This window comes from Lipotes vexillifer, unplaced genomic scaffold, assembly GCF_000442215.2.
Source record: "Lipotes vexillifer unplaced genomic scaffold, Lipotes_vexillifer_v1.1 scaffold1945, whole genome shotgun sequence".
Lineage (NCBI taxonomy): Eukaryota > Metazoa > Chordata > Mammalia > Artiodactyla > Lipotidae > Lipotes > Lipotes vexillifer.
In genome coordinates this window covers 235488-263405 of record NW_006772373.1, presented here as the reverse complement: position 1 = coordinate 263405, position 27918 = coordinate 235488, and the positions used below count along the sequence as shown (strand labels likewise).

At 39.8% G+C, this 27918-nt stretch overlaps 1 protein-coding gene and 1 pseudogene across 1 annotated transcript in view; one reads left to right on the top strand and one right to left on the bottom strand.

Moving 5' to 3' along the window:
* The window catches only part of RNF150 (ring finger protein 150), a 239125-nt gene that overhangs the window by 81881 nt on the left and 129326 nt on the right, over positions 1–27918 (bottom strand). The window contains exon 2 of the mRNA XM_007447438.1: positions 63–313. Coding sequence (XP_007447500.1) covers positions 63–313 — 251 coding nt within the window. The remainder of the gene's footprint in view (positions 1–62; positions 314–27918) is intronic.
* On the top strand, positions 10421–12980 carry LOC103080067 (ATP-dependent RNA helicase DDX50-like; annotated as a pseudogene).

Genomic DNA, 27918 nt, shown 5'->3' with positions numbered 1-27918 from the left:
AATATGTCTTATTCTGGTAATAATTTTTAAGTTTTTTCTTTTTTTAACTTTCTGCTACTCACCTGGTTCCTGTCTCTGGCATTTGCATATCGAAACCTCTGGATATAATAGAAGACCAGCCAGGCGAGGGAAATGATCATCAAGACGATGAAGGAGATGGAGACAAACACAACCGACGTGCGGCTCACGTATTTCTGCAAGTTCCGGGTTCCGATGGTGATGTACATCGTCACGGTGATGTTTCTCTCCAGCAGGCTTACTATCTCCTTCCCTTTGGGTTCAGGAATCATTATTGCCACGATGTCTTCTACACCTGTTGTGAGAGGGACAACAGGGTATGGGGATGAGAGAAAGAGAAAATCACAGTGAAATGTCTGGACAAAGGAACGGGTACCAAGATAATGACACTTCTTTCAATGATTCTATGCCAGATCAAATAGCCAGGTCTAATTCTCAGATCTAATAGCCCGAAATGGAGTTGAATTTTCTCTTTCTTCAGCTACCTTGGGATGCTGCTATCTTGTATATGAGAAAAGAACCTAAAACAAACTCGTGATTTTGGTACCAGCGAGGTCCTGATGGTGCTACTTTCTAGCCCCCTAAGGTGGTGTTGACCCTGGTCTAGTAAAGGGTAGACCCTTCCCAACCAGCCTAGGTTACAGTTCTATGTTGCATTTCACAGATTCCCCCCGAGGAGGGGAAAAGGCACTTTGTACCCCATGGCAAAGGATAAAATGCCCAGTTTTATGTCATCTGTCTGTGAGTTCTCTCTTTCCCATGGACACGAGGGGTACTCAATTACAGATTTCTACTAATCACTCCCAAGGCAGTTTTCTCCTACAGTGAGTACCGAAAGCAACCCCAAAGTGTATTAAAACATAGTTGATTTACAACATTATATTAGTTTCAGGCATACAGCATCGTGATTCTGCATTTTTATAGGTTATGCTCTATTATGAGTTATTACAAGATAATGACTATAATTCCCTGTGCTATACTATACGTCCTTGTTGCTTATCTATTGTATACATAGTAAGTAGTTTGTATCTGTTAATCTCATACCCCTAATTTGTCTCTGCCGCCTTCTGTCTCCCCTTTGGTAACCACAAGTTTGTTTTCTATATCTGTGAGTCTGTTTCTGCCAAAGGAGTCTTCTTAACAAGCTCTAATACGACCCGCCAACATAAAATAATGGTCTCAGAATTATATTCTGCTTATTTTACCTAATTCAATATAGACAGTTTGTGTATTCTCACGCCAAGCAAAGGGAGGATAGAGGCTGTATGGTTCATTCCAGGATGGTTTTACCTCCGCTCTCTAATACTCTCACCGCAAAGTGTCTTACTGGACACTTTGAAGCAGAAGTGGTACCTTTCTTCAGTCTGAGTTATCTGGGTCATTGTCCCTGTTCTTCATGACACTCTGAGGCACAGTCTCTTGCTGAGGAGTCTTTATTTTGCTAAGGGGTCTTTATTTTTTATTATTATTATTTTTTTACATCTTTATTGGAGTATAATTGCTTTACAATGGTGTGTTAGTTTCTGCTGTATGACAAAGTGAATCAGTTATACATATACATATGTTCCCATATCTCTTCTCTCTTGCATCTCCCTCCCTCCCACCCTCCCTATCCCACCCCTCTAGGTGGTCACAAAGCACCGAGCTGATCTCCCTGTGCTATGCGGCTGCTTCCCACTAGCTATCTACCTTACGTTTGGTAGTGTATATATGTCCATGCCTCTCTCCCGCTTTGTCACAGCTTATCCTTCCCCCTCCCCATATCCTCAAGTCCATTCTCTAGTAGGTCTGTGTCTTTATTCCTGTCTTACCCCTAGGTTCTTCATGACATTTTTTTCCCTTAAATTCCATATATATGTGTTAGCATATGGTATTTGTCATTCTCTTTCTGACTTACTTCACTCTGTATGACAGACTCTAGGTCTATCCACCTCATTACAAATAGCTCAATTTCGTTTCTTTTTATGGCTGAGTAATATTCCATTGTATATATGTGCCACATCTTCTTTATCCATTCATCCGACGATGGACACTTAGGTTGTTTCCATCTCCGGGCTATTGTACATAGAGCTGCAATGAACATTTTGGTACATGACTCTTTTTGAATTATGGTTTTCTCAGGGTATATGCCCAGTAGTGGGATTGCTGGGTCATATAGTAGTTCTATTTGTAGTTTTTTAAGGAACCTCCGTACTGTTCTCCACAGTGGCTGTACCAATTCACATTCCCACCAGCAGTGCAAGAGTGCTCCCTTTTCTCCACACCCTTTCCGGCATTGATTGTTTCTAGATTTTTTGATGATGGCCATTCTGACTGGTGTGAGATGATATCTCATTGTAGTTTTGATTTGCATTTCTCTAATGATTAATGATGTTGAGCATTCTTTCATGTGTTTGTTGGCAGTCTGTATATCTTCTTTGGAGAAATGTCTATTTAGGTCTTCTGCCCTGTAAGGGGTCTTTTTTTAAAAAAATTAATTAATTAATTAATTTGTTTTTGGCTGTGTTGGGTCTTCGTTTCTGTGTGAGGGCTTTCTCTAGTTGTGGCAAGCGGGGGCCACTCTTCATCGTTGTGCGGGGGCCACTCTTCATCGCGGTGTGCGGGCCTCTCACTCTCGTGGCCTCTCTTGTTGGGAGCACAGGCTCCAGGCGCACAGGCTCAGTAGTTGTGGCTCACGAGCCCAGTTGCTCCACGGCATGTGGGATCCTCCCAGATCAGGGCTTGAACCCGTGTCCCCTGCATCGGCAGACAGACTCTCAACCACTGCGCCACCAGGGAAGCCCTGTAAGGGGTCTTTAATAAGGATTTGATATCAACTCCAAGTGGGCCTACTCGACATGCCACTGTGGCTGATGCACAGATTAGAACATCAATTTCACTAGGATAGATCTCAGGGATCCCCCAATTCAAACCCATGCCTACAACGTTCTTTATGGGCCCCACTTCGACATGGAAATATCCTATTACTTGGGGTTACTACAAATTAAAGTGCAAATTTACAATTAGGGTATAGATTCCGGACAAAAGTAAACACCACTTCAGCTGCTTAAAGCTGGCCTTATTCACGTGCTGAGGTCAGTCAGCGAGACGGAACGACCAGATTATATTTGTTCAGGGTGTTGCAAGTCTCTTAGAAGTTATTTAGGGCTTTCACTTGACCTTGATTCCTATGCAGTTTTTCCATCCTAAATTCTTTGATGGTATTTCACTGAGGCTGAATGAACATTTTTAAAAGCTAACTAGATACAATGGTGTCTGTGTATGAGACATCAATTACATGATTTTTTAAATTCCTAAAACCTTTGCACTGGCTCAACTGTAAAATCACAAAACTACACAGTGTTTAGATCTGGCTGTTATTTCTGGGAATTACTGAAACTGATGGCTTAGATTTCAACTTTGCAGAATTTATTGACAATTCTGATGCTTGTTCTCTCATCATGTTTACTTCAGCTAATGGTTGCATGTGGTCTGAGGTTTCATGAGGAATTAAAGCTGCTGGAAGGTTTTGTCTCTACAGAAATATGATCCTCTTTGCATACTGGACTAATCTGGTCTGATGAAGCTCATCCCAGTGCTGTAGGCACTTTGTAGATATTTAATCAGTGACAGAATCCTAAGTTTTCATTTTATATTTTTATTTATATTTTTTATGCGTGTCTATTCAAGTCTCCAGAATGAGACTTTTTTTTGAGGACAAGATCTTGGGGTTATTTATATAAGACTCTGTATGCTCAGACTTGGACAAGTTTTATACTTTTTAGTAGTCAACTTATCAATATATTCCTCTATGGCATCGTTTTGATACTCTGCTTAGGAAGCTTTTCTCCAGTATTTAGATGATAGAAATACTTATCTAAAATTGCTTATCGAAACCTTAAATGTAGTTTTAGTTTTCCATTTAAATCTTGAACAATCTGAATGTGATTCAATAACAACACATTTATTGAGCTCCTATAATGTGCTGGGCAGAAAGGAGACAGATAGGATGCAATTTATTTTTCCCCTAAATTCTCAGACATATATTGTTGTCTACTTTTGGATTTTTTTTTTTTTTAATTGTAAAATGAGTCTATCTTTCGCTGACCAATACCAGGCTCTTTGGGTTGTGGAGCTGTTAACATATTTATTATTTGGTAGCCTAACCCTTTCTTCACCAATTTCCACCCCTCCTGGCAAAACAATGCTCCTATTATCTCCTTAATTATATTAAGAGACCATAGAGAGTAACAGTGAAGAATTGAGCTCTGGAACTGGACAGCTTTTTCAAACTTCAGCTCAGCATGTTTAAAATAGGCAACCAGAAATGCAAATCAAAACTACAATGAGGTATCGCCTCACACCAGTTAGAATGGGCATCATCAGAAAATCTACAAACAACAAATGCTGGAGAGGGTGTGGAGAAAAGGGAACCCTCCTGCACTGTTGGTGGGAATGTACATTGGTGCAGTCACTGTGGAGAACAGTATGGAGGTTCCTTAAAAAACTAAAAATAGAATTACCATATGACCCAGCAATCCCACTACAGAGCATATACTCAGAGAAAACCATAATTCAAAACCACACATGCACCCCAATGTTCACAGCAGCACTATTTACAATAGCCAGGTCATGGAAGCAACCTAAATGTCCATCGACAGATGAATGGATAAAGAAGATGTGGTACCTATAGACAATGGAATATTACTCAGCCATAAAAAGGAATGAAATTGGGTCATTTGTAGAGACGTGGATGGATCTAGAGACTGTCATACAGAGTGAAGTCAGAAAGAGAAAAACAAATATCGTATATTAACGCATATATGTGGAAACTAGAAAAAATGGTACAGATGAACTGGTTTGCAGGGCAGAAACAGAGACACAGATGTAGGGAACAAACGTATGGACACCAAGGTGGGAAAATGGTGGGGGGTGGGGCGGTGTGATGAATTGGGAAATTGGGGTTGACATGTATACACTGATGTGTATAAAATGGATAACTAATAAGAACCTGCTGTATAAAAAAAATAAATAAAATTCTAAAATTCAAAAGAAAAAAATAGGCAACCAAATTTTGGATATCCACAAAATTTTAAATTACCTATCACCCATTTTTTCAGGACATGAGAAAACATTTTCTCTTCCTATAAAGTATAATTAGCTACTTTAATGCATTTATTTTAAACTTAAGTGCTTAGTTACACTACCTGTGTTGTTCATCCCACTGTTGTGCTTTCATGATATACGACATCCGCTTGAAAAGACAGTGAAAATGGAAATGGGGCGGTTCTTTTCATCTGGACCTCAACCTTATTCATCTTCAATATTCATAATGAATTTCTAGGGCTGATGATGGTAAAAAATAGATGGGTTTCTGGGATATTTCTCCATGCACTTTAGGCTATTACTGTGCGTGATAAAAAGTTATACTGGGCTTCCCTGGTGGTGCAGTGGTTGAGAGTCCGCCTGCCGATGCAGGGGACACGGGTTCGTGCCCCGGTCCGGGAAGATCCCACATGCCGTGGGGCGGCTGGGCCCGTGAGCCATGGCCACTGAGCCTGCGCGTCCGGAGCCTGTGCTCCGCAATGGGAGAGGCCACAACAGTGAGAGGCCCGTGTACCGCAAAAAAAAAAAAAAAAAAAAAAGTGATACTGAGGGTATCCGTTTATCCCAATAGAAATAGTTATTAAGAATTTAGGTATTTAGGGTGTCCAAAAATGGTATGAAGTGGACTTGATGTATTATCTGAGCAGTCTGATCAATGCACAAAATCCAGGACCAAAAGCTGCTATAGGATCTAATCTGTTCAAATAAGACATGTGCACCAATGTGAGTTTTCAGACAATTCCTGGATCTTTGCTTCATTTTGAAGATGCAGCTAGCATCCCAGAGAAGCCAGCAGATTCTCCCCAGGTAGGTTGTAGTGTAAGTGCTCTGAGGGTGTACGTGAGGAGGGAGCGAGGGGAGAAGTGGGGGTGGTGGGCGAGAGCACGCTGAAAGCCCAGCTGAGAGATGTCCTCAGAGTTCAGTGCTGCCTTAAGCATCTGAGCTATGACACACAGGAGGCTCTGAGGCTCAGGGAAGAGAAGTTAACAAAAAGCATATTTTGTATGGGTAAAATCTACAAAGAGGTCCTGCTATTTGGGCAATTCTATGTATACTCTGACTCCTAGTCGCTGTAATATAGAGTGTCTCTTTTTGCTAAATGATGTCAGCCTACCATCTATTTTCCTCCCAAAGGCATTTTCTACTTCTGAGTGATCGCTGCTGTGTAATTATCCTGTATCCTGGAAAAACTCTTCAGCCCTGCGAGAGAACGTGTGACCAGGACACACAGGACCCTGCTGCCAGTTAAACAGCAGGAGCAGCCTGTAGTTTTAGTGCTTCCTTTTCCCGGGAGAGGGCTCAATTGCCATCATCTAATTTGGTACATGCAGATAAGTAAGGAATCAAAACAAAAGTTCAAAAAGCCAAAGAATGTTGAATAACCAGGAAATCCTTTACTTATGAATTCAAAACCAGGTTGCTTAAACACTGTGTTAATAGAATGTTTAGAAAACCAGCAAAGGGCTAGATATTTTACAGAGCTGGCGGCCCCATTCCTTCCTGTGCATCTTGGAGGGTGATAAAATCCCTCCTAAGTTCATGTGAGCAAAAATCCTTTTTCAATTCTCTGCATCCTCTCTCCCCTAATCCTTACTTTAGTTCCATGGATGGCCCTTTAGAATTTAGTCAATACTAAGAGAAACCTGCAGTTTCCATTTGTAGATATTTTTTAATTTATACACTTAATATCTACTTTTTTAAAAAAAGGGTCAGCTCCTGATTATTATCTATTCTCAAGTGAGATAATGTATGTGAAATGATTTACAAAGCCTGCAAAGTACCACAGAAATGTAAAGTATTATCACTTTCTGCATTAATTTAAAAATTATTTTTAACAAACACAGATGCAAAAATAAAGCACTCACAAATAGATTCCAGCCATATAGTAAAAAACTCTTCATGACCCAGGGGATTTATCCTAGGAAGGTGAGGGTGATTTAACATTAGAAAATGTGTTAATGATTAGGGGAAGCTCAGTAAAGGATGTACAAGAAGGTTTTGTTTTACAACTTTTCTGTAAGTCTAAAAATATGCCCAAAAAAGTTTAAAACTTATTTATAGGTTTTTTTATACTTATTGTTTGGTAATGCTTAAGAGACTAATTAGAGGTTATTTGGTCTGCCTCTCTGGATGCACCTTAACTGAGACAACCAAGTGAGGAGGTGTATTTACGAGGAGAGTGCCTTGTGTTTGGGTTATCTTGACTCTGGAGAGCCACATGGCAAACCAATCACAGAGGAAGAGAGGCGGGCAGAGTAATCTTCCCCAAAGAGGAGATGACTTGTGTGTTAAATGGGATAAGGAGGGTGGGAGGGAGGGAGACGCAAGAGGGAGGAGATATGGGGACATATGTAAATGTATAACTGATTCACTTTGTTATAAAGCAGAAACTAACACACCATTGTAAAGCAATTAGACTCCAATAAAGATGTTAAAAAAAAAAAAAAAAGAGTCCAGGGCTTAGAATGCAGAGAGATGGCTGCCTTGGGCTATTCCTGGCAGAGAATCATAAATTCAAATCCTACAGGTGCCAGGCCAGGAATCTAAACATAAGCCCGGTGAAAAGACAATAGGAAATGAGATGATGTGAGAAGAAAATAACACACATCCGTCTAAAGGGTGGTTTGTTTGTTTTTTTTAACTGGAAAGCACCTGGAGTTAGTCTTTGGGCCACTAGTTTTCAATCCATGATAGGTTCAAGAGTTTAAGAGGGAAGAGTAAAAGGATTTTGAGGTGTCTGTCTAGCCCAGCATCAGATGGAAAAGTAGACCAGACTTTATGACAGAGCCCTATGGAGTAAAGAGCTAATGTTCAATGAACTTTGGAAATAAGACCATAGGCCTAGAATATTTTCAAATACAGTTTTTCTGTGTAAATGAAAGTTTGCATGCAGGGAGAAACGAGGGTAGCAACTAACAGACTGCCGGTGAATGTCTCACCCCAAACCTTAATACATCACTGTGTGTGCTATATTTTATGCATAAGCACATCCCAAAATTCTCTCCATTCCACAGCTTTCCAGGAATTATTCCTGGACCAACAGGGGAGGGAGCCTCAAAAGTAAATAAATTTCAAAATGGTAAAATATTCATTTGAGAAGTGGTGTGAGTACCTAGTGTGAAAACAGGAAGAGTAACAACAGTAAAGAGGTCAAATACATTTTTGACAAGAGAAGCAGATATGTACATTGAAAATAAGGGCACTACTGTTAACAAGGTACATTATACATGTGAAAAAAGATTTAGATAAACATTTAGAACAGTGTCTTTCCTTCATTACATCAGTAAAACAAATAAAATTTGATATTTAGTATCTATCAAAGATTCCAGGTTTGTTCCAGAGAATGAAACATTAAAATTCCTTTTTTGGGGGGAATTAAAAAAATGTGTTAATGCATTTCAGTACATTAACAAATTAAAGGAGTACAACATATGATTATCTGGTGTAGCTAGCTGTCCTCCAACATCTGCTCTCTTGCACTTCTATGGTATTAGTGTCTCAGATGGGCATGGGCTGTTGAGTGAAAAGCATTAATCATCAGTAGCCTCCCTTGCAGCTAGATATGGCTATGTAATGAATATTTGGCCATTGAGATGTTGAGTGGAGATGACGTTTTCTACTCCAAGGTCTTATCCATAAAAGGGCTGAGTATGTGCACCCCAGATCCTCTCTCCTTTTCTCTGACTTAACATGGAGAGATGCAGAGCAGCCAGCTTCTTAGAGACCTAAGCCATATGTTGGGAATGGTACCCATTCTGATTCTTATTAAGAGAAATATATGGAAACTTACTTAATATGATATAAAGTATCTTCCAGAAATAGTACATTAAATGGAAGAAACATTAGAAGTTTTCAATTCAAATCATGAACAAGACAAGGATGAGTCAATATTTAAAGTAGAAGTAATATTTGGTGCAAAGAAACATAGGAATTAAAGTGGTAAATCTTGGAAAGGAAGAGTACAAACTGTCATTATTTGACAGATCACATGACCATCTGAAAAAGCCAAGATAACTCAGCTATTAAAATTTGGAGAATGCTCAGTAAAATATAAGATTCAAGATCAACATACAAAAATTAGGAGGTTCCTATACACCAGTAATACCTAACGAGAATACGTAATGGAAAAAGTGATTTATACATATAGCGGCAGAAGTCATAAAATATCTAAGGATAAACCTAATAAATACTAGCCTTATATGAAGAAAACTATACAGTAAAGTTTCTTTGTAAGACATCAAAAATTTCTGAAGAAGCAGATTTTATTTCAAAGTGTTATTCAGTATTATATATTTAGTTTCCAAACATATGTGACTTTTAAAGTTATCCATTTGCAATCATTATTATTTTGCTATTGTTGCATTATGGTCAAAGGAACACAGTCTCTGATATTGATCCTTAATCATCTAATATATTTTTTGGGGCTAAATGTTCCATTTGTATTCAGAAACAGTGTATTTGAAAACATTATCTGCTGTGTATACATAGCTCATTGCTTAAGCTTATTAACTATATTTCGACATTCCGTATCTGTTTATTTTCGCCCGCTTGATTGTCTCAAAGGGGAGTGTCAAAATGTCTCATAGAACTGTTGCTCTGTATGTTTTCTCTCTGAAATTCTGTCAGTTGCTGCAGTACTTTGAGTTTGTGTAGTTAACTGCATGTGTGTTCATGACGGTTATATCCACTCACACTATTGTTGCTGTAGAGAGGTCTGATGCCATCATGATTCTTGTTGTTTGGAAGTAATCTGCTCTTCCCCTTTGTAACCTTTTGGAGTTACATCTGAGAATAGTCTTTGATATTCTTAAATGTCACTAGGTCTACTTATGAGTATTCATCCATTAGTTTGGTAGTACATGAACACTTTCAATTCAAGCTATTTCATTCTTTCTTTGATTCTAAAACATTTATCTTCATACTTTATTGAAATATTTCTCTCCTGTGATTCCTATTATCCTGTTGGTGGCACTTATTTTTCTGGTCACCATATTTTTTTAATACATTCCCCCTCTCATTTAAAAAATTTTATTTTGAAATAATTATAAACTAATAAGTGGCAAAAATAATACACAGAGGTCCCATGCACCCATCTCCTAGCCCCCTTCAATGGTGACATCTTACATATTATAGTGCATTATCAAAACAAGAAATTGATTGGCACAATACAATCAACTAGATTATAGGACATAGACATCATTAGTTTTGGCAAAACTACACCCAAAATGTCTTCATATAAAACTCTGTGACAGGTGGCTGCCCGTAGGTGGTTGTGGCCGCCGTGCTCAGAGGGAGGTGGCGGCAGCGGTGGCAGCGAATGATGCCTGGGAAACTCCTCTGGGGGTACATTTAGGAGCTGCAGGCACCTTTGGAGGAGGCCGACAGCCAGAGGAAGGAGAGGCAAAAGAACTCTGTGGATGTCGGAATTCGGATACGGGATTATGGACCTGTACTTTCCTTATAGGGCTGTTAATGAAGATTTAAACAAGATAAGCCGAAAACATATTACACAATGCTGGAGTGACAGAAGGAAGTCAAGGCACCATTATGACTCAGATGGGAAATCAGAAACAACAGAAAATGGTGTTGCAGATGACCGGGATGCTCCCAAACCCAAACGAGCTAAAATGAAAGAGAAGCTAAATGGTGACACCGAGGAAGGATGTAATAGACTTTCAGATGAATTTTCTAAATCTCATAGGTCAAGAAGAAAAGATCTGTCAAATGGAGATATTGATGAATATGAAAAAAAATCAAAGCGAGTGGCATCCTTAGATAGCTCTACTCGTAAATCAACTGATAATAAACCAGAAGAGACCCTAACACGTGAACAGAAAGAAGGAGCCTTCTCCAATCTCCTTATTTCTGAAGAGACTATAAAGCTTATGAAAGGTCGAGGGCTAACGTATCTCTTTCCTACTCAAGTTAAGACTTTTGGTTCTGTATATGAAGGAAAAGATTTAATTGCTCAAGCGCGGACAGGAACAGGAAAGACATTCTCTTTTGCCATCCCCTTGATTGAAAGACTCCAAAGAAATCAAGAGACAATTTTGTGTGCGTGTGTGTGTGTGCTTTTTGTTGTTGTTTTTTTTGCGCTACGCGGGCCTCTCACTGCTGTGGCCTCTCCCGTTGCGGAGCACAGGCTCCGGACGCGCAGGCTCAGCGGCATGGCTCACGGGCCCAGCCGCTCCGCGGCATGTGGGATCTTCCCGGACCGGGGCACGAACCCGTGTCCCCTGCATCGGCAGGCGGACTCTCAACCACTGCGCCACCCGGGAAGCCCTCAAGAGACAATTTTAAAAAGCCGCTCACCAAAGGTACTTGTTTTGGCTCCTACAAGGGAACTGGCAAACCAAGTAGCCAAAGACTTCAAATATATAAGTAGGAAACTCAGTGTGGCGTGTTTTTATGGTGGAACATCATATCAAAGCCAAATTAATCATATTCAAAATGGTATTGACATCTTGGTTGGGACCCTGGTCGTATCAAAGATCATCTGCAGAGCGGCTGATTAGATCTTTCTAAACTGCGCCACGTTGTGCTTGATGAAGTGGATCAAATGTTAGATTTAGGTTTTGCTGGACAAGTTGAAGATATTATCCACAGATCCTACAAAACTGATTCTGAAGACAATCCTCAGACTTTACTTTTTTCTGCAACTTGCCCACAGTGGGTATACAAAGTTGCAAAAAAATACATGAAATCCAGATATGAACAGGTTGACCTTGTTGGGAAAATGACTCAAAAGGCTGCAACTACTGTGGAACATCTGACCATCCAGTGCCATTAATCTCAGAGGCCAGCAGTTATTGGGATGTCCTTCAAGTCTACAGCGGGTCTGAAGGGAGGGCTATTATCTTCTGTGTGACCAAAAAGAATGTAACTGAAGTGGCCATGAATCCACACATAAAAGAGAATGCTCAGTGTTTACATGGCAACATCACACAGTCACAAAGAGAAATTACACTGAAAGGCTTCAGAGAGGTAGTTTTAAAGTTTTGGTGGCAACCAATGTGGCTGCCCGTGGTTTGGACATCCCTGAGGTTGACCTGGTGATTCAGAGTTCACCTCCACAGGATGCTGAGTCCTATATTCAACGCTCTGGACGCACAGGTAGAGCTGGCCAGACAGGGATTTGCATATGTTTTATCAACCAAGAGAAACATATGTGGAACATATGTCAATTAATATGTCAGTTAAGATATAAGGAATTACTTTTAAACGTGTAGGTGTTCCTTCTACAATGGATTTAGTTAAATCTAAAAGCATGGATGCCATCAGGTCTCTGGCTTCCGTTTCTAACGCTGCTGTTGATTTTTTCCGACCATCAGCCCAGAGACTGATAGAAGAAAAAGGGGCAGTGGCTGCACTGGCTGCAGCATTAGCCCACATCTCTGGGGCACCAAGTTTTGAACCACGTTCTTTAATCACCTCTGATAAGGGGTTTGTGACCATGACTCTGGAAAGCCCAGAAGAACTTAACAGAAAGTTCTTGGTGCTTGGAAAGAACTTAACAGAAAGCTGAGTAGTAGTGCTGTGTTCCAAACTACCAGAATGTGCCTCCTAAAAGGAAATATAGGCATTTGCTTGGATGTTCCCACACTGAGTCAGAAAGGTTACAGGAAGAGTGGCATGATTCAGACTGGATACTCTCAGTGCCAGCCAAGTTGCCTGAAATTGAAGAATATTATGATGGAAACACATTTTCTAATATCAGACAGAGGAGTGGCTGGTCAAGTGGCCGGTGTGGCCAGACAGGTAGACAGAGTCCACAGGGGAGTCGGTCAGGAAGTCAACAAGATGGTAGAAGACGAAGTGGGAACAGAAATCGATCAAGAAGCAGGGGCCACAAAGGGAGTTTTGACTGAGATAGTTGATCTACCAGTGTGAGCTTGCCTATTTCTGCCTAATCATGTACATTATCCACCCAAAATTAGGTCATCATAGTTGAGGTCTGTTTCTGCTATTTGCAAAGAAGTTGGTTGCATTTTTTTAAAAAGTGTTTCACAAGAATGGTTGTAAACAAATCTACTTACCCAGTTATACCTTTGAATAAAAAAACCTCCTTTTATTGTCTCTTTAAAAAAAAACAACTCTATTTTATCACACATACAGAGCCATATATCTACTACCCACAATTAAAATATTGAAATATTCCATCACCATAAAGGAATTCCCTCTCCCTCTCTTTCCCCTTCTCTAACCCCTGATGTACACTTATGTATCTCCATCTCTTTAATTTTGTCTTTTCTAGAATGTTATATAAATGGAATCATACCTTTTGAGATTGGCTTTTTTTCACTCAGGATAACAGTCCTTAACATCCATCTAGGTTGTAAGGTTGCATGTATCAGTAATTCATTCCCTCTCATTGTTGAGTAGTAATCTATGGTATGGAATATGGTACATCAGAGTTGTTTAACTATTCACCCATTGATGGACATAAGGGAGGGTTATTTCCAGTTTTTGGCTATTAAAAAACGTCTATGAACATTAGTGTACAAGTTTTTGTATGAATACAAGTTTTCCTTTTTCTGGGATGAATGCCAAGAAGTAATACAATTGTTAGGTTGTATGATAACTGCATATTTGGTTTTAAAAAGAAATTGCCAAACTGTTTTCCAGAGTGGCTGTATTATTTTACATTCCCATCAGCAATATATGAGTGATCCAGTTTCTCAGCATCCTTGTCAGCATTTGGAATGCTCACTATTTTTAATTTTAGCCATCATAATAGATATATGGTGATATTTCATTGTGTCTTTTGTCCATTCTGGCGGACATATGGAAGAGTTTCTCAAGCTGATCTTCCAGCTCATGAATCTGTCTTTAGCTGTATCCATTCTGTATTTTACCTCATTTATTGTGTTCTTTAATATTTAAACTATTGTATTTTTCATACTAAATGTTTCCCATTGGTTCTTCTTATTTTTTTTTTTTAACAACATTTAGCTCCTGCTGCATAGAATCTTCCCTTAATTTTTGTGGTCCATCTTTTCAATCACTCTTTCTCAGCTGGTATCTACTCATTCTGTACCTTCTTTAATAATGGTGATACTCCTCAGTTGTCTCGTGAGCTCACGTGTCCCTCGTGGAATCAGCTACTCTGCCTGGTCATGTTTTCTGGGGAATAACCAAGGCACGGGCCCTAGTTTTGTTCTTCCAGAAGATTAAGGAGAAATATGAATAAGCTCGGATGGCCCCAAGCACCACAGAAGAGCCAGCGACTCCTCCCATTCAGGCAGGCCCTTCAATATCACGTATTGCTTAACCTACTGTCACCTGGCCCCATCCCCAACCTGAGGCGCTGCGGAAGTTTAGGCCTCCTAAGTCATGAGTTATCTCCCAGATCCTTATAGCTACACTGCTCTGTCCATCATCTAGTCCAACCCTACTTCCTACCCGTGTCCTGCTCCTCAAACCCTTCCTCTATGACTCTCGGAAATTTAAGTCTCGGAAATTTAAATCAAATTCTCTAGTAGCTTCCATCTCTTCTGGGAATGATGCTTTCCCTCCCTTGATCCTCCACCATTTTGCTTTGATTGAGCTGGCTGCCCTATGAGGACACTACTTTCTCTGAACTGTGATCAAGGGGAAAGTCTTTTTTTTTACATTTTTATTAAACCCACATACCTCAGGGCCAGAAGATGGTTGGGTGTCCATACTCCATCTTGCTACTCCCCAACCTTTACTCCTAACCTCATCCTGTTCGCCTTCAAACACCACTTAGCTTTTGAGATTCTCTCCACCTGGATGGATAACTCTGTCTCCCCTCTCCTGGCCTCATCTGCCAACCTCCTGTTCATCTCTTTTATCACCCTCTTTAGCTCCCCTAGCTTCTAATAGTCATCCTCCTTGGACTGGAATTTTATTTTATTTTTTTCATGGACAGGGTTTTAAAAATTGTGGCAAAATACACATAGCATAAAATTTACCGTCTTAACCATTGTACGTGTACAGTTCAGAGGCATTAAGTACATTCACATTGTCGTGCAACCATCATCCCCATCCATCTCCAGGATTCTTTTCATCTTGCAGAACTGAAGCTGTGTACCCATTATACAATATTCTCCCCTCCTTGGAGGCCCTGGCATCCATGATTCTACTTTCTGTCTCTATGAATTTGACTACTATAGATACCTCATATAACTAGAATCATAGAGCATTTGTCTTTTTGTGACTGGCTACCTTCATTTAACATGAAATCCTCAAGGTTCATCCATGTCGCAGCATGTGTTAGATTTTCCTTCTGCTACATTAATGAATACTATTCCGTTGTATGTACTTAACTATATTTTACTCATCTATTCACCCATCAATAGACACTTGGGTTGCTTCTACGTTTTGGCTACTGTGAAAAATGCTGCTATGAACACGCGTGTACAAATATCTGTTCATGGACTGGAATTTTAGTATTCACAAGGATAATCCACCCCAAACTCCAGCCTGTTGGCTGTTTTTTCCCCTCTTCTCCATTGACCCTCCTTTTCCTCCAGTCCTTCTTAGACACACATTCCCACTGTCTTACTCTGGCCCTTGTCACTCCTAGAAATTGCACCGCCTCTGATCTCAAAGATGTCACGTACTACCCATCAGCCCCCTCCTGGCTTCACTTCTGTCCTCACCCAGCCTAGATCACATGGTCCATAATTATAAGAACTCCTCTAAAGATACTGCCAGCTCCCTTGCTCTTCCATTTCTCCATAGAATGTGGCCTACAAAATTTTCTTTTCCTATGCCTCCACTTCATCATGGGAACACGGCTAAGAGAAAAATCTCACAAGTCACCTGTTTTCACTTTGAATTTATGATCCCTTTCCTCGAATGAACCCCTTCCCCTCTCCTTCCCCTTCCCTAGCCCCTGATGTCCACTTATCTGTTCTCCATCTCTATAATTCTGTCACTTCTAGAATGTTATATAAATGGAATCATGCAGTATGCAATCCTTTGAGATTGGCCTTTGGCTTTCTTTCACTCAGCATAATGTAGAACACCTGTTCTACTCTGTTCTGGACCCGCTTTCCCTTTGTCCAAGTGATGACCTCATATCTTTATATCTCTCCTCAAACCTCCTGTACACCCCTTCCCACCCACATTCTCTATTAGCTATCTTACCGCAGGAGTCACTGAGAAAAAATACCCATCAGAGGGAAATATCTTGTCTTATTATTAAATGAGGTAATTCACAGTGAAGAACTTAGCACAGAGCCTGCCATATAAAAACCACAATACAGATGTTAAGTTTTACTGGTATTATTATTGTCTTACCACTGCCAGATGTATCCTGAAACCGATGTACTACTATACTTTTTGGGGATGGGAATGATGTTGTCTGGGACACAGTCTTAGTCTGGACAATAAAAATAGTTTTCAGGGGATAAAAACAAATTCACAGTAGGATGACTTCAGGAGTGTAGAAATTGATCATTCAGGAACCAAAGTGATAACCTTTAGTGCAAACCAACTGACATTTTTTCGCCAGAAGACCTCTAAGTTCAAAATATTAAAGGTTCATCTGAGTTGTTGGGTAAAAACTGGTCATCTGTGCTCCCTCAATGCTTTGCTTACAACTTGAAATATGTAAAACTCCGGGTGTTACTAAAGTGCAGTTTATTTTTTTAAATGAAGCCAAAATCATAATTTATTACTCAATATATGTCAGCCATATGGACTAGGTACTTTTTCTTTTTTGAATGAAAGATTCTTTTTTATTATTATTTATTTTTAATGAATTTATTTATTTTATTTATTTTTGGCTGTGTTGGGTCTTCGTTGCTGTGCGCGGGCTTTCTCTAGTTGTGGTGAGCAGGGGCTACTCTTCGTTGCATTGCGTGGGCTTCTCATTGTGGTGGCTTCTCTTGCTGTGGAACACGGGCTCTAGGAATGCGGGCTTCAGTAGTTGTGGCATGTGGGCTCAGTAGTTGTGGCTCACGGGCTCTAGAGCGCAGGCTCAGTAGTTGTGGCGCATGGAACCTGTTGCTCCGTGGTATGTTCCTGGACCAGGGCTCGAACCCACGTCCCCTGCACTGGCAGGCGGATTCCTAACCACTGCACCACCAGGGAAGCCCCTGAATGAAAGATTCTTTAATTCTACAGTGCTTACAATTTTTGAAAGTTTCACACACGATTCCATATAATCTTATAATAACCTTTTTTCCCCCTACCCCTGTACTGCCCCTCCTCCTTCCCTCTCCCCATGGGTAGCCCTGCCGATGCAGGGGACACGGGTTCGTGCCCCGGTCCGGGAAGATCCCACATGCCATGAAGCGGCTGGGCCTGTGAGACATGGCCGCTGAGCCTGCGCGTCCGGAGCCTGTGGTCCGCAGCGGGAGAGGCCACAACAGTGAGAGGCCCGCGTACCGCAAAAAAAAAAAAAAATTTTTTTAAAGGAGATGCTCACAATGGCTAACTTTATTCTCCTTGGAAAAGCTCTAGTAACGTAATTAACTCACTGATGTTGGTTCCTCAGCTACACTTGAGATGATCAACGACTCAGGCTTTTAAAAAATTTTATATTTTTTCCTAATTTACAAGCGTGCAGAATTTTCTGTGAATTTGTGATAACTGTAGGGGGAGTGATGAATATAAAATAACGTATTTTATTTATAGCCTGACCTGTAAGCATTTTCTTAGAACATATTCAGTAAATCAGAATCATAAATAACTTACTTCTAGTTTTTGTGAGAATTCTGAATGGTTAAAAATGATACAGAGTCCAGGCTGACATAAGACAAATCACAGAATACTAAATTGACTTTTACAATAATTCAGTTTTTATTGGAGCAAATAATCATGCTTAGAGAACCTTCCGCTTACATACAAAATGTTTTAAGTTCTAATTTTAGTTTGTACAAAACCCAGTATACATGTAAGTCTCATTAAGGAGCAGAATAATGGAATTGCAGGATAGGAGATTACAAGAGATTAAAACTCCCCAGCATTTTCTCTTCCTAGTAATCTAATAAATGAAATTAAATAGCAGATTCATTTACAGTAACTTCTAGCTTGGTGACCCTGGAAGATTTACTAAATCTTTAAGCTTCAGGTTCATTATCTCCAAAACTCTAATAGTAAGTGTACCTAATCCAAAGGGGTGAGTGAGGATTAAATGAGATAATGCATATAAAGAACCCAGAGCATAGTAAGTAGTCAATAAATATTAATAGTTATTATATCATGTATTTCATCTACCAAATAATTATTTAAAACATACCAGACAGTGTAAAACTTGCATTTAGACCAGAGGAGGTAGGTAGGGGTGGGAAGGAGCACACCAACCTTGGCTTCCACTGGGGCCCAGAAACAAAGGATGAGCTTCCGGACAACCTAGAGCACCTGAATACTACAGGGACAGCTCGAAACAGCTTGGGGCCACAAGGCTCATGCTGAGCAAATTCCCATTTCTACAACATGACCTCATGTTGGTCAATGAAAGGAAACTCTGTAGCATTTAAATCAAAAATCTTCAAAGGAAAAGTGAACATAACTGGGTCAGCAATTAATGGTTCATCTCATGTTGCTCTCTTAAGGTAGTGAAAAATAAAAATTGGATAATTTTTAGTTTGAAACAGTCACATAATCAACACAAACATGGATTTGTGTTTTGTTCTGCTTTGAACTACTGGGAAAAATCACATCAATTATTTCCCACTGGACTATTTTTAACATTGCATGGCCAGAACTTATAATTACAATTTAAAAACAATCATATTATCTTGGATCTAGTGAACTTTTAGATATTTATTTTATGTACCATTGCATAGAATAGAGAAATATATATGAATCATATCTTTTCATAAATGCCTCATTACTTTACTTGATTCATCTCTAGTTTCTTTTTAGTATTCTCCAAAGTTGTTTTCAGTAATCTTTGAAAACTAGAAGTGAAAATTCCCTTTATTAAAAGTTCAGATTGGAAAATCCCTTTCTTAAGAGAAATTATTTGTTTTGGTTTCTAGAAGCTGGGAGCCCCCACATAGTTTTCCCTGTGGTAAGATGACATGGATTATGAATTCAACAAATAATTAAGGTCAGTTAAAAGACCAACTGTTAATATATTGAGAAAACATACCAAAAATGACAGAACTTGATGATATACCTTGGTGGATAGTAAATGGCTTCTCAGAGCCCAAACTCCAAAATGGAAAACACTGCATATCCTTTGGCTGGACCCATAAATTCTAGCAACTGGTTGTGACAGACATTGGTATGAAATGCTTTTAGACTAACAGGTAAGTGAATCAAGTTTATAAGGCTCCTTGGTCTTTATGCCTCTATCAGTAGATCTCAGGACAGGGAGAAGTGGGTCCACTTTATCAGGATCTCAGGTCTAGGAAGGGGAGAAGTTTGGAAAATTGAGTATGCATTTGGAAAAAGCTTCACAGATCTGAAACATACCTCTCTTGTCCTTTGTTCAGCACATTCTACACTGTAAGTCAAAGAGTGCCTGCAGCAGATGCTGTCCATTACCCACCCATACCCCCTAGCACATATCATTTTAGTATACACTGTCCTGACTTTCAATTGCCAGCACCTGGATTTCCTTGAGTAAATGGCTTTCCTTGACCACTAGAATCAGGACTGTGTGTGGGTAAGGAGGAATTACCACCACTGGAGAGCAGTCTTGAGCTAGTGACTGAGAAAGCTGGTGCATAAATACCTCAGCTCCCTCCTCCCTGTGCTGGTAGAACTTTGTGGTACATTTCCAAGCCATTTCCCAGAGCTCCCCAGTGGGATTAAATTTCAGTGGCTCACGGTGGTAACTTGCTTAATAACACACACTTTATTGGCTTCTTTCCTTCCCTGCCACATTTCTCCATTCCCCAGTTGGTGTTTCCTGGAATCACCTCTCAAATAAATGGCTTGTACTTGAATCCTTGCCTTAGGTCTGCTTCTGGGTAAACCCAAACTGTGCCAAAAGTACACTTCTTCTTTTCTTTCTTTATAGTTCTCTGATGTCCTAAATACTTGCTCTACTGGCCTGTACTTTAGTGACATATACGGCTTCGTAAATATCACTCTTCAAGAGGTTTACACACAGAAAAAAAAAAATCAAAAGCAAAAACATGAGCTCTTCCCCTCTTCCCCACCTATTTTTTAACTAAAAAAAAAAAAAAGTCATTTAGCAGAAGTAGCTGTTTCATACTTTCTCATGCCCACTTGTCCTCATATAGTTGTAGTCACATATAGCTACTGAAAACTACCATTCAAACCACCTGTCTGATGGGAGAGTCAACCATCCTTCCTCCCATCTCTACCCTTAAGGGAGAAGTATATTTTTTGGATATTGAGCATCCACTGAAATCACTGAACACATCAGTCATTCTATAACGCCTGCTGTCCAACATGGTAGCCACTAGCCACATGCTGTCCTTGAGTACTTGAAATGTAGCTAGTGCGGCTGAGGTATTGAATTTTTAATGTTAGTTAATTTAAAATTTAATTTAAAACCATTACTCAGCTCAATTACTGGAAAACTTCTAAGTATGTCTGAGACAACTTGTGTAGGAGAATCTACTTTTTTCAAGTGTAAGTTTTAGAAAATCTAAATACAGATCGAGTATGTCTGGTGAAAATGTAGCATCCAAATTGAGATGTGCTGAAGTGTAGAGTACGCACTGGAATTTGAAGACCAGCACGAAAAATATCATTAGAAATTATTAATATTTGACAATAATGAGATACTTTAACACTGATAAGATATTGAAATGATAACATTTGTGCTAATTGGGTTACATTAAATATATTAAATTTAATTTCTCCAGTTTCTCCTTCCTTTTTTTTTTTTTTTTTAAATATGGCTACTAGAAATTTAAATTACATATGTGGCTCACATTATTTTTCTATTGGATAGAGCTGCTCAGTCACCTTACCCACAACTTATATTTGCTAGCCTAGTGGGTAAAATCATGGCTACATAAGAAGATGAAGACAAAGAAATAACACTCTCTTTTCTTAAGGGGTTGACATTTCAAAAGGAACGTCACAAGTTCGGTAGTAATACTGAAGCCAAACTTAAGAGCAAAATAAAAAGAAAAGGCATATAAAACTTTCTCATGGAAAGTAGCTATTTTCTTACATGAATAGATTACTGATATTAAAGTTAATTACAGAAAGTGATTTAAGAAACAATGTTATCCTCTTTAAAAGCCTACAAAGCTTGCTCTGCCTGAACACTGAAGTAAATGCTCTGCCGATGTCAGCTTTCTAGACTTGAATGGGATAAAATAATCAGGCAATAAGGTCCTAGAAGAGGCCTCCTCATCCACCCTGACATCATCTTCTCCCTCATTTTACAGATGAGGGAAATATGGACTAACCAGGTTAGGTGACTTTTTAAAGGTTAGAAATGATTTTGTAAATATGTTCATTTGTACACTTTTTTAGATTCCACATATGAGTGATATCATCTGTCTTTCTGACTTACTTCGCTCAGTATGACAATCGCTAGGTCCATCCATGTTGCTGCAAATGGCATTATTTTGTTCTTTTTTATGGCTGAGTAATATTCCATCGTATATATATATCCCACATCTTTATCCATTCTTCTGTTGCTGGACATTTATGTTTCTTCCATGCCCTGGCTATTGTAAATAGTGCTGCAATGAACACTGGGGTGCATGTATCTTTTCGAATTATGGTTTTCTCTGGGTATATGCCCAATAGTGGGATTGCTGGGTCATATTGTAGCTCTATTTTTAGTTTTTTAAGGAAACTCCATACTGTTCTCCATAGCGGCTGTACCAATTTACATTCCCACCAACAGTGTAGGAGGGTTCCCTTTTCTCCACACCCTCTCAGCATTTATTGTTTGTAGATTTTTTGAGGTTGGCCATTCTGACTGGTGTGAGGTGAGGCCTCATTGTGGTTATCAGGGGATAAGTGGGGCAGGGATAAACTGGGAGATTGGGATTGACATATACACACTGCTACATATAAAATAGATAACTAATAAGAACCTACTGCATAGCACAGGGAATTCTACTCAATACTCTGTAATGACCTATATGGGAAAAGAATCTAAAAAAAGAGTGGATATATGTATATGTATAACTGATTCACTTTGCTGTACACCTGAAACTAACACAATGTTGTAAATCAACTCTACTCCAATAAAAATTTTAAAAAAGAAATGATTTTGTTCTTTCTCAAAGGAGACGAAAAACATTCATTCTCAAATATAATTTATGTTCCTGTTAGTAAAACGCTTTGTGTCATTGCAAAGCTCGTACATTTAAACTGGTGGTTCTCAGATGGACCAACTCTTCTTGACATTTCCTTCCATATTTCCAAATATGTTTATACTAACATTTCTTGGATTATTAATTTTGAACATTTTCTATTGACATCCTGTCATCGTAGATGACTTAACTCATATTCACTCTACCATCCCTACGTCACCACCTAAGCCCTCATTGGATGAATCAATAATATTCAATGCAAATACTGTTCACTGTAGAGCCAGGTAGTATATTACAATTATACACCTTTTCTTCATTTTTCCTGAAGTTAATAATTGCATCATTCTTCCATTTGCCTGGTTTTCCATATTTCCATTGTTCCCTCCACCCCCAATGCTACTATCTCTGCACGTGCTTACAAATAACATTTTCTATAATCCTCAAACACGTTAGTTCCACTTGTCTTTTATATGGGAACAATTCCCTCATGGAACCCTCTGTCCTCCTGTTCCAATATGACCTGAATTCTTTGAAGCTCAATATACAGCAATTAGTAGGGGCTTATCTTACATGGCAATCTAATAATGGAAAAATTTTACTTGACTTTTCACTTTTTAAGTCAACTGTAAAACTGTCTCTGATTTGTATTTTGCAGACATATATTAAATAACAGCAAAACAGTACCACCACCATCACAAACAACCCAGCACCCCACACACTGAAAACGCTGATTGGCAGTTCTCATGAATACGTAAAATGGAAAAGAGAGCCCTTATTTTAAGCATTTTAAGCTGGAGGTTGCCCCTCTAGCAAAGGCTATCACAAGCCATAGAGGTTTAACCCCATTGCTGCCCAGACCCTGGCTGCTTCCAAAGTGGCCCTAAGGTCTGGAGTACACAGGTGCTGGTGTCAGCGAGGTTTCCAGGGTTACTAAGTATGTATCACGTCTCTTTTGGAAAACAGCATCAAGAGGCTTTTTTTTTTTTTTTGCGGTACGCGGGCCTCTCACTGTTGCGGCCTCTCCCGTTTCGGAGCACAGGCTCCGGGCGCGCAGGCTCAGCGGCCATGGCTCACGGGCCCAGCCGCTCCACGGCACGTGGGATCTTCCCGGACCGGGGCACGAACCCGCGTCCCGTGCATCGGCAGGCGGACTCTCAGCCACTGCACCACCAGGGAAGCCCCGCATTAAGAGGCTTTTAAGCTAACGTAATGTGGATCCAGTTCGAATTTCAAGACAGGCTTTATTATCGTGGTGGTGGTGGTGGCATCTGGTTCCTGATTACCTAATCTCATCCACAGAAAGTCCATGGAGGGGATTCCTGATGTGGGCAGAGCTATGGAGAACTCTTGTGCAACCACAGAGCTCTACTTCAGGGAGCCACCCAGAGGCCACCTGCCAAGTCCAAACTCCATATTTTGCAAAAGAGAAAACTGAGGCCTAGGAAGCTTACCCAAGACAAAAAAGAAGCCGGTGGCAGCTTCTAAGTAGGCTTTAAAAACATTCAGAAAGATGAAAGTAACTGATTGGTAACAGATAAATTATGATCTTACAGATGGATGTTGTCATTTTGTATAAGCTAAGCTTCCTGGAAGAAGCAAAATCATTTAAATATTCATATCAATAATTCTAACTCTTGGGCATTTACCCTGTAATATTAACAACTAACTGTGTAAACTGAAGCATCGAATCACAATCTTTCTATCTTCTTGTTGTTTCTTTTCCTAAACCACATGAAACACAAATCTTGAGGACTTATTAATTATTTATCATCTGGCTTTGGAGGCAATAGTTGAAGCAAGTTATAGGTGAGTGCTGACAGGCTGATTCTGGAAAGACCCAGACAGTCATAGGTTACCAACCAGAGAAATTAAGAGCCTTTCACTTCTCGTTCAGAGAGAGCTCTGCCAAAATCCTTAGACACGGGAGCAAATTCACTGACTCACTTGTACAAAGAGACAGTGGCCAGTAACCAAAAAAGGAAAAAAAAAAAATCAAGAACAAATGAACAAAATGAAAAAGAATTGTTTTTCCTTTCTTTTGGATCTGTTTTTTATTTGAATTTTTCAAATTATAGCTAGGTTCTTCTAGACAGCCCTGCTAATGCATGGCAATTTTGGCATTTATATTCACTGGCTGACACATGCCCAACAGACTGCACTGTAAACATCAAGGAACCAAAGGCTTCTTCAGACACCCATCACAGGCTCTCCATATGATGCCTCCACAGACAATGCAGAGTGTTCATTATCTGGAGCTAATCGTTTCCCTTTGCTCATTCTAGGAATTGCTACTTGCTTTCTCTTTTGTAGACAACTCTGAAGTAAAACAAAATGATAGCTTTCGTCACTCCACTAACAACTTTCCTTTGGAAAATCATTTGCAAATATTAGTTTCTGAAGCCTCAGAGCCACTCTAACATTACAACCATAAAACTTCGTTTCCTCACTAGAAAACACCACTCTGAAAGTCAAGTCTTCAGCCTTAAATAAGATTCTAACTAAGGCAAAAGATAGTTACATATTTGAGTTGCTGGCAACCGATAAAGCATCTTTCAAAATCTGAAACAAATAAATATATTCTAAGTGAAATTTAAGAATGATAAGTCATAAGGGAATAATATTAACTAAAGGATAAATTTAGAGAGCAAAGAAAAGCGTGTTTGATTTTTTTCCCCAGTGTAATGATAGAAAAATTATACCAAATGTGGAAAGACTGGAATCATGTTAAATCATCTTCAGAGAGTCCAAATCTTAACGCAGTCAATTCAAGAACTAAAATTCTTAAAATAATGCAAAATGTCTTCTGTGGAGAGAGAGAAGGGAGAAGGGGCAAAATACGTGTATGGGATTAAGAGACACAAACTACTATGTACAAAATAAATAAGCAATAAAGATATATTGTACAGCACAGGGAAATATAGCCATTATTTCGTAATAACTTTAAATGGAGCGTAATCTATAAAAACACGGAATCACTGTGCTGTACACCTAAAACTAATATAATATTGTAAAATCAAGTATGGTTCAATAAAAAATTTAAAAAGACATGACAAAGATGTTCATTGGAGAAAAATTTATAAAGGTTAAAAGCAACTGAAATGCTTAACAACAAAAGGATGGATAAATCATTTGTGGAATATCCATATCATGAAATCCAAACAGGAGCAAAAATATATGAACTACAGATTTTTTTTCAACAAAAGATGAATTTCACAAACAAAATATAGAAGGTGATATTGCTCTTTTGGGAGCTGGTGTTGTTACTTTTTCCAGTTTTATTGGAGTATAATTAACAAATAAAAATTGTATATATTTAGAAAAACAAAAAATCAGAATCAAAATGTCTTCCGAAAATATATACAATATAGTAAACCTGGCTTCTTCCCAGAAGGAAGGGATTTTATTGATAATATGAAAAAGTCTTCAAGTTCTTAGATTCCTTGCCACAAACGAATGTGCATAAAATAAATAAGCAATAAGGATACTGTACAGCACAGAGAAATATAGCCACTGATTTGTAATAACTTCAAATGAAGTATAATCTATAAAAACACTGAATCACTATATTGTACACCTGAAATGAATATAATATCGTAACTCAACTATACTTTGATTAAAAATAAATAAATTAATAAAATTAAATTGATCCATTCTACTTAAAGAAAAAAAAGAATGTGTGGTAGTGATTCCAGCTTGAGTTCTCTTTATTTAAAATTTTAGTATACTTGGGTGCATTTTAATGTACCTTTCTCTCATCCTCAGAATTTCCATCTGCATGCACAGGAATTGTCAGACAAACTTGCTAGGGATCAGGAGATAAAGAGTTAACAAGGGCTTGGGAAGAGAGGAGGAAGATAAAGCAGAAGGCTGAGCAGTAGAGCTGTATCTCTGGGGCAGGCTTGAGAGAGGAAAAGGAGGCTGCAGCATGGTCAGCTGGCCTGGGTCTTGCACCTGCGCTGTAGCAGGAGAGGGGTTCACGGTCTGTTCCAGAGCAGCCCAGGGAAGACCATGGTATGCTCCACCTTTAACTGGGTGAGGGAAGCTTTCCTGGGCATGACAAGGCTCTCTGACCCTGGTCCTCCCTGGTAGGGTGGAGGCACTCAGAAACACCTATTTCAAAGGGTGAGCTGGGCATATTAACTAGCAATCCTCCCCCACCACTTCCCCAGGGGCAACTCTGGAAGTTGGTGTCAGTGCTACACGGAGAGGGCTCTGCTTCTTGTTGGGGAAAAGAGCTGGGATTCCATGCGCTGTGTCCTCCCACACAGGAGTGGAGGGATGGCCTTTGGAACAGAGCAGCAGGTGACCAGGAACAGTGGGATCCACTGTCCTCCCCAGGATCCATAAGAGGAAGAGAGGACGGAGAGGTGACACCCTCGGAGTGACGCATCGTCCCTACAGGTGTCAAAATCCGTCTTGGTGGGTGTATTCGTTTCCTATTGCTGCTGTGACACATTACCACAAACTTGGTGGCTTAAAACAATACTAACTCATTAACTTACAGTTTTAGACATCAGAAGTCTGAAATGGGTGTCACTGGGCTAACGTCAAGGTGTCCGCAGGGCTGGGCTCCTTCTGGAGGCTCTAGGGGAGAACCTGTTACCTTGGCTTTTCTAGCTCCTAGAGGCTGCTTGAATTCCCTGGCTTGTGGTCACATCACCCCAACCTTTGTTTTCCTTATCACATCTCTTCCTCTTTCTCTGATCCTCATGCCTCCCTTTTGTAAGATCCTTACAATTACACTGGATAAGCCAGGATAATTTCCCTATCTCGAGATCCTTAACTTAATTACATCTGCATAGTCCCTTGTGCCATATAAGACAACACAGTCACAGGTTCTGGAGACTAGGATGTGGACCTCTTTGCGGGGAGGGGGCACCATGCTGCCTACCATAGTGAAGGAGTAGGCCTCCCAGGGCCATGCAGTGGGAGCCAGAACTTCCTTGATCGTAGTAGGTGCCCCTGATTTTCCGAGGTGTTTATGTGGCCTGGAGAAAGAAGATCGTTTATGATTTCTCTAAGGTCTTTATCCTGCTTGAATAGACTGACTTCAACCAGGCACTGATTTCAATAAATGTTAAAGCCATTATTTCTGAGTTGAGAAGGATAATTATTCCCTGTCTCCTTTCTCTCCTCTCTCTCCGTAATAGCTCCTACCACACACCTCCCCCAAACCCAAATCCCAGCACACTGGCAGGCATGCAGCCATGAACAAGAACCTGGGGAGAGAACTATAAGGAAGGCAGTGACAATCACTCATCATAAAACACTGGCCGGGAGGAATGACAGGCCTGGCATGAAAAAATGTCGCCTGCGTGGGTGTTGTTGGCATTACAGTGGTAATTTGCCTCCTAGGGTCTAAATATAGCTGCCGCCAGCATCTGAGAATAAAAGAGCTACCTAAATAATTACCCACTCCACCTCAGCTCCCTACCCCAAAAAGCCACATGGAGACACGCATGCCTCTAGTTCCTCCAAGAGAATGGCTCGTGGAAAACCTCAAAACAAGAGTCAGCAGATGAACCATGTTTGGAGTGGAAATCCAAGGTCATGCCTGCTTCCAAGCAGCCCAGCCAAATCCGGAAAGATTTTAAAGAGGGCAAAGTGTTGAAAGCTGCAGCCAGATTAACATCCC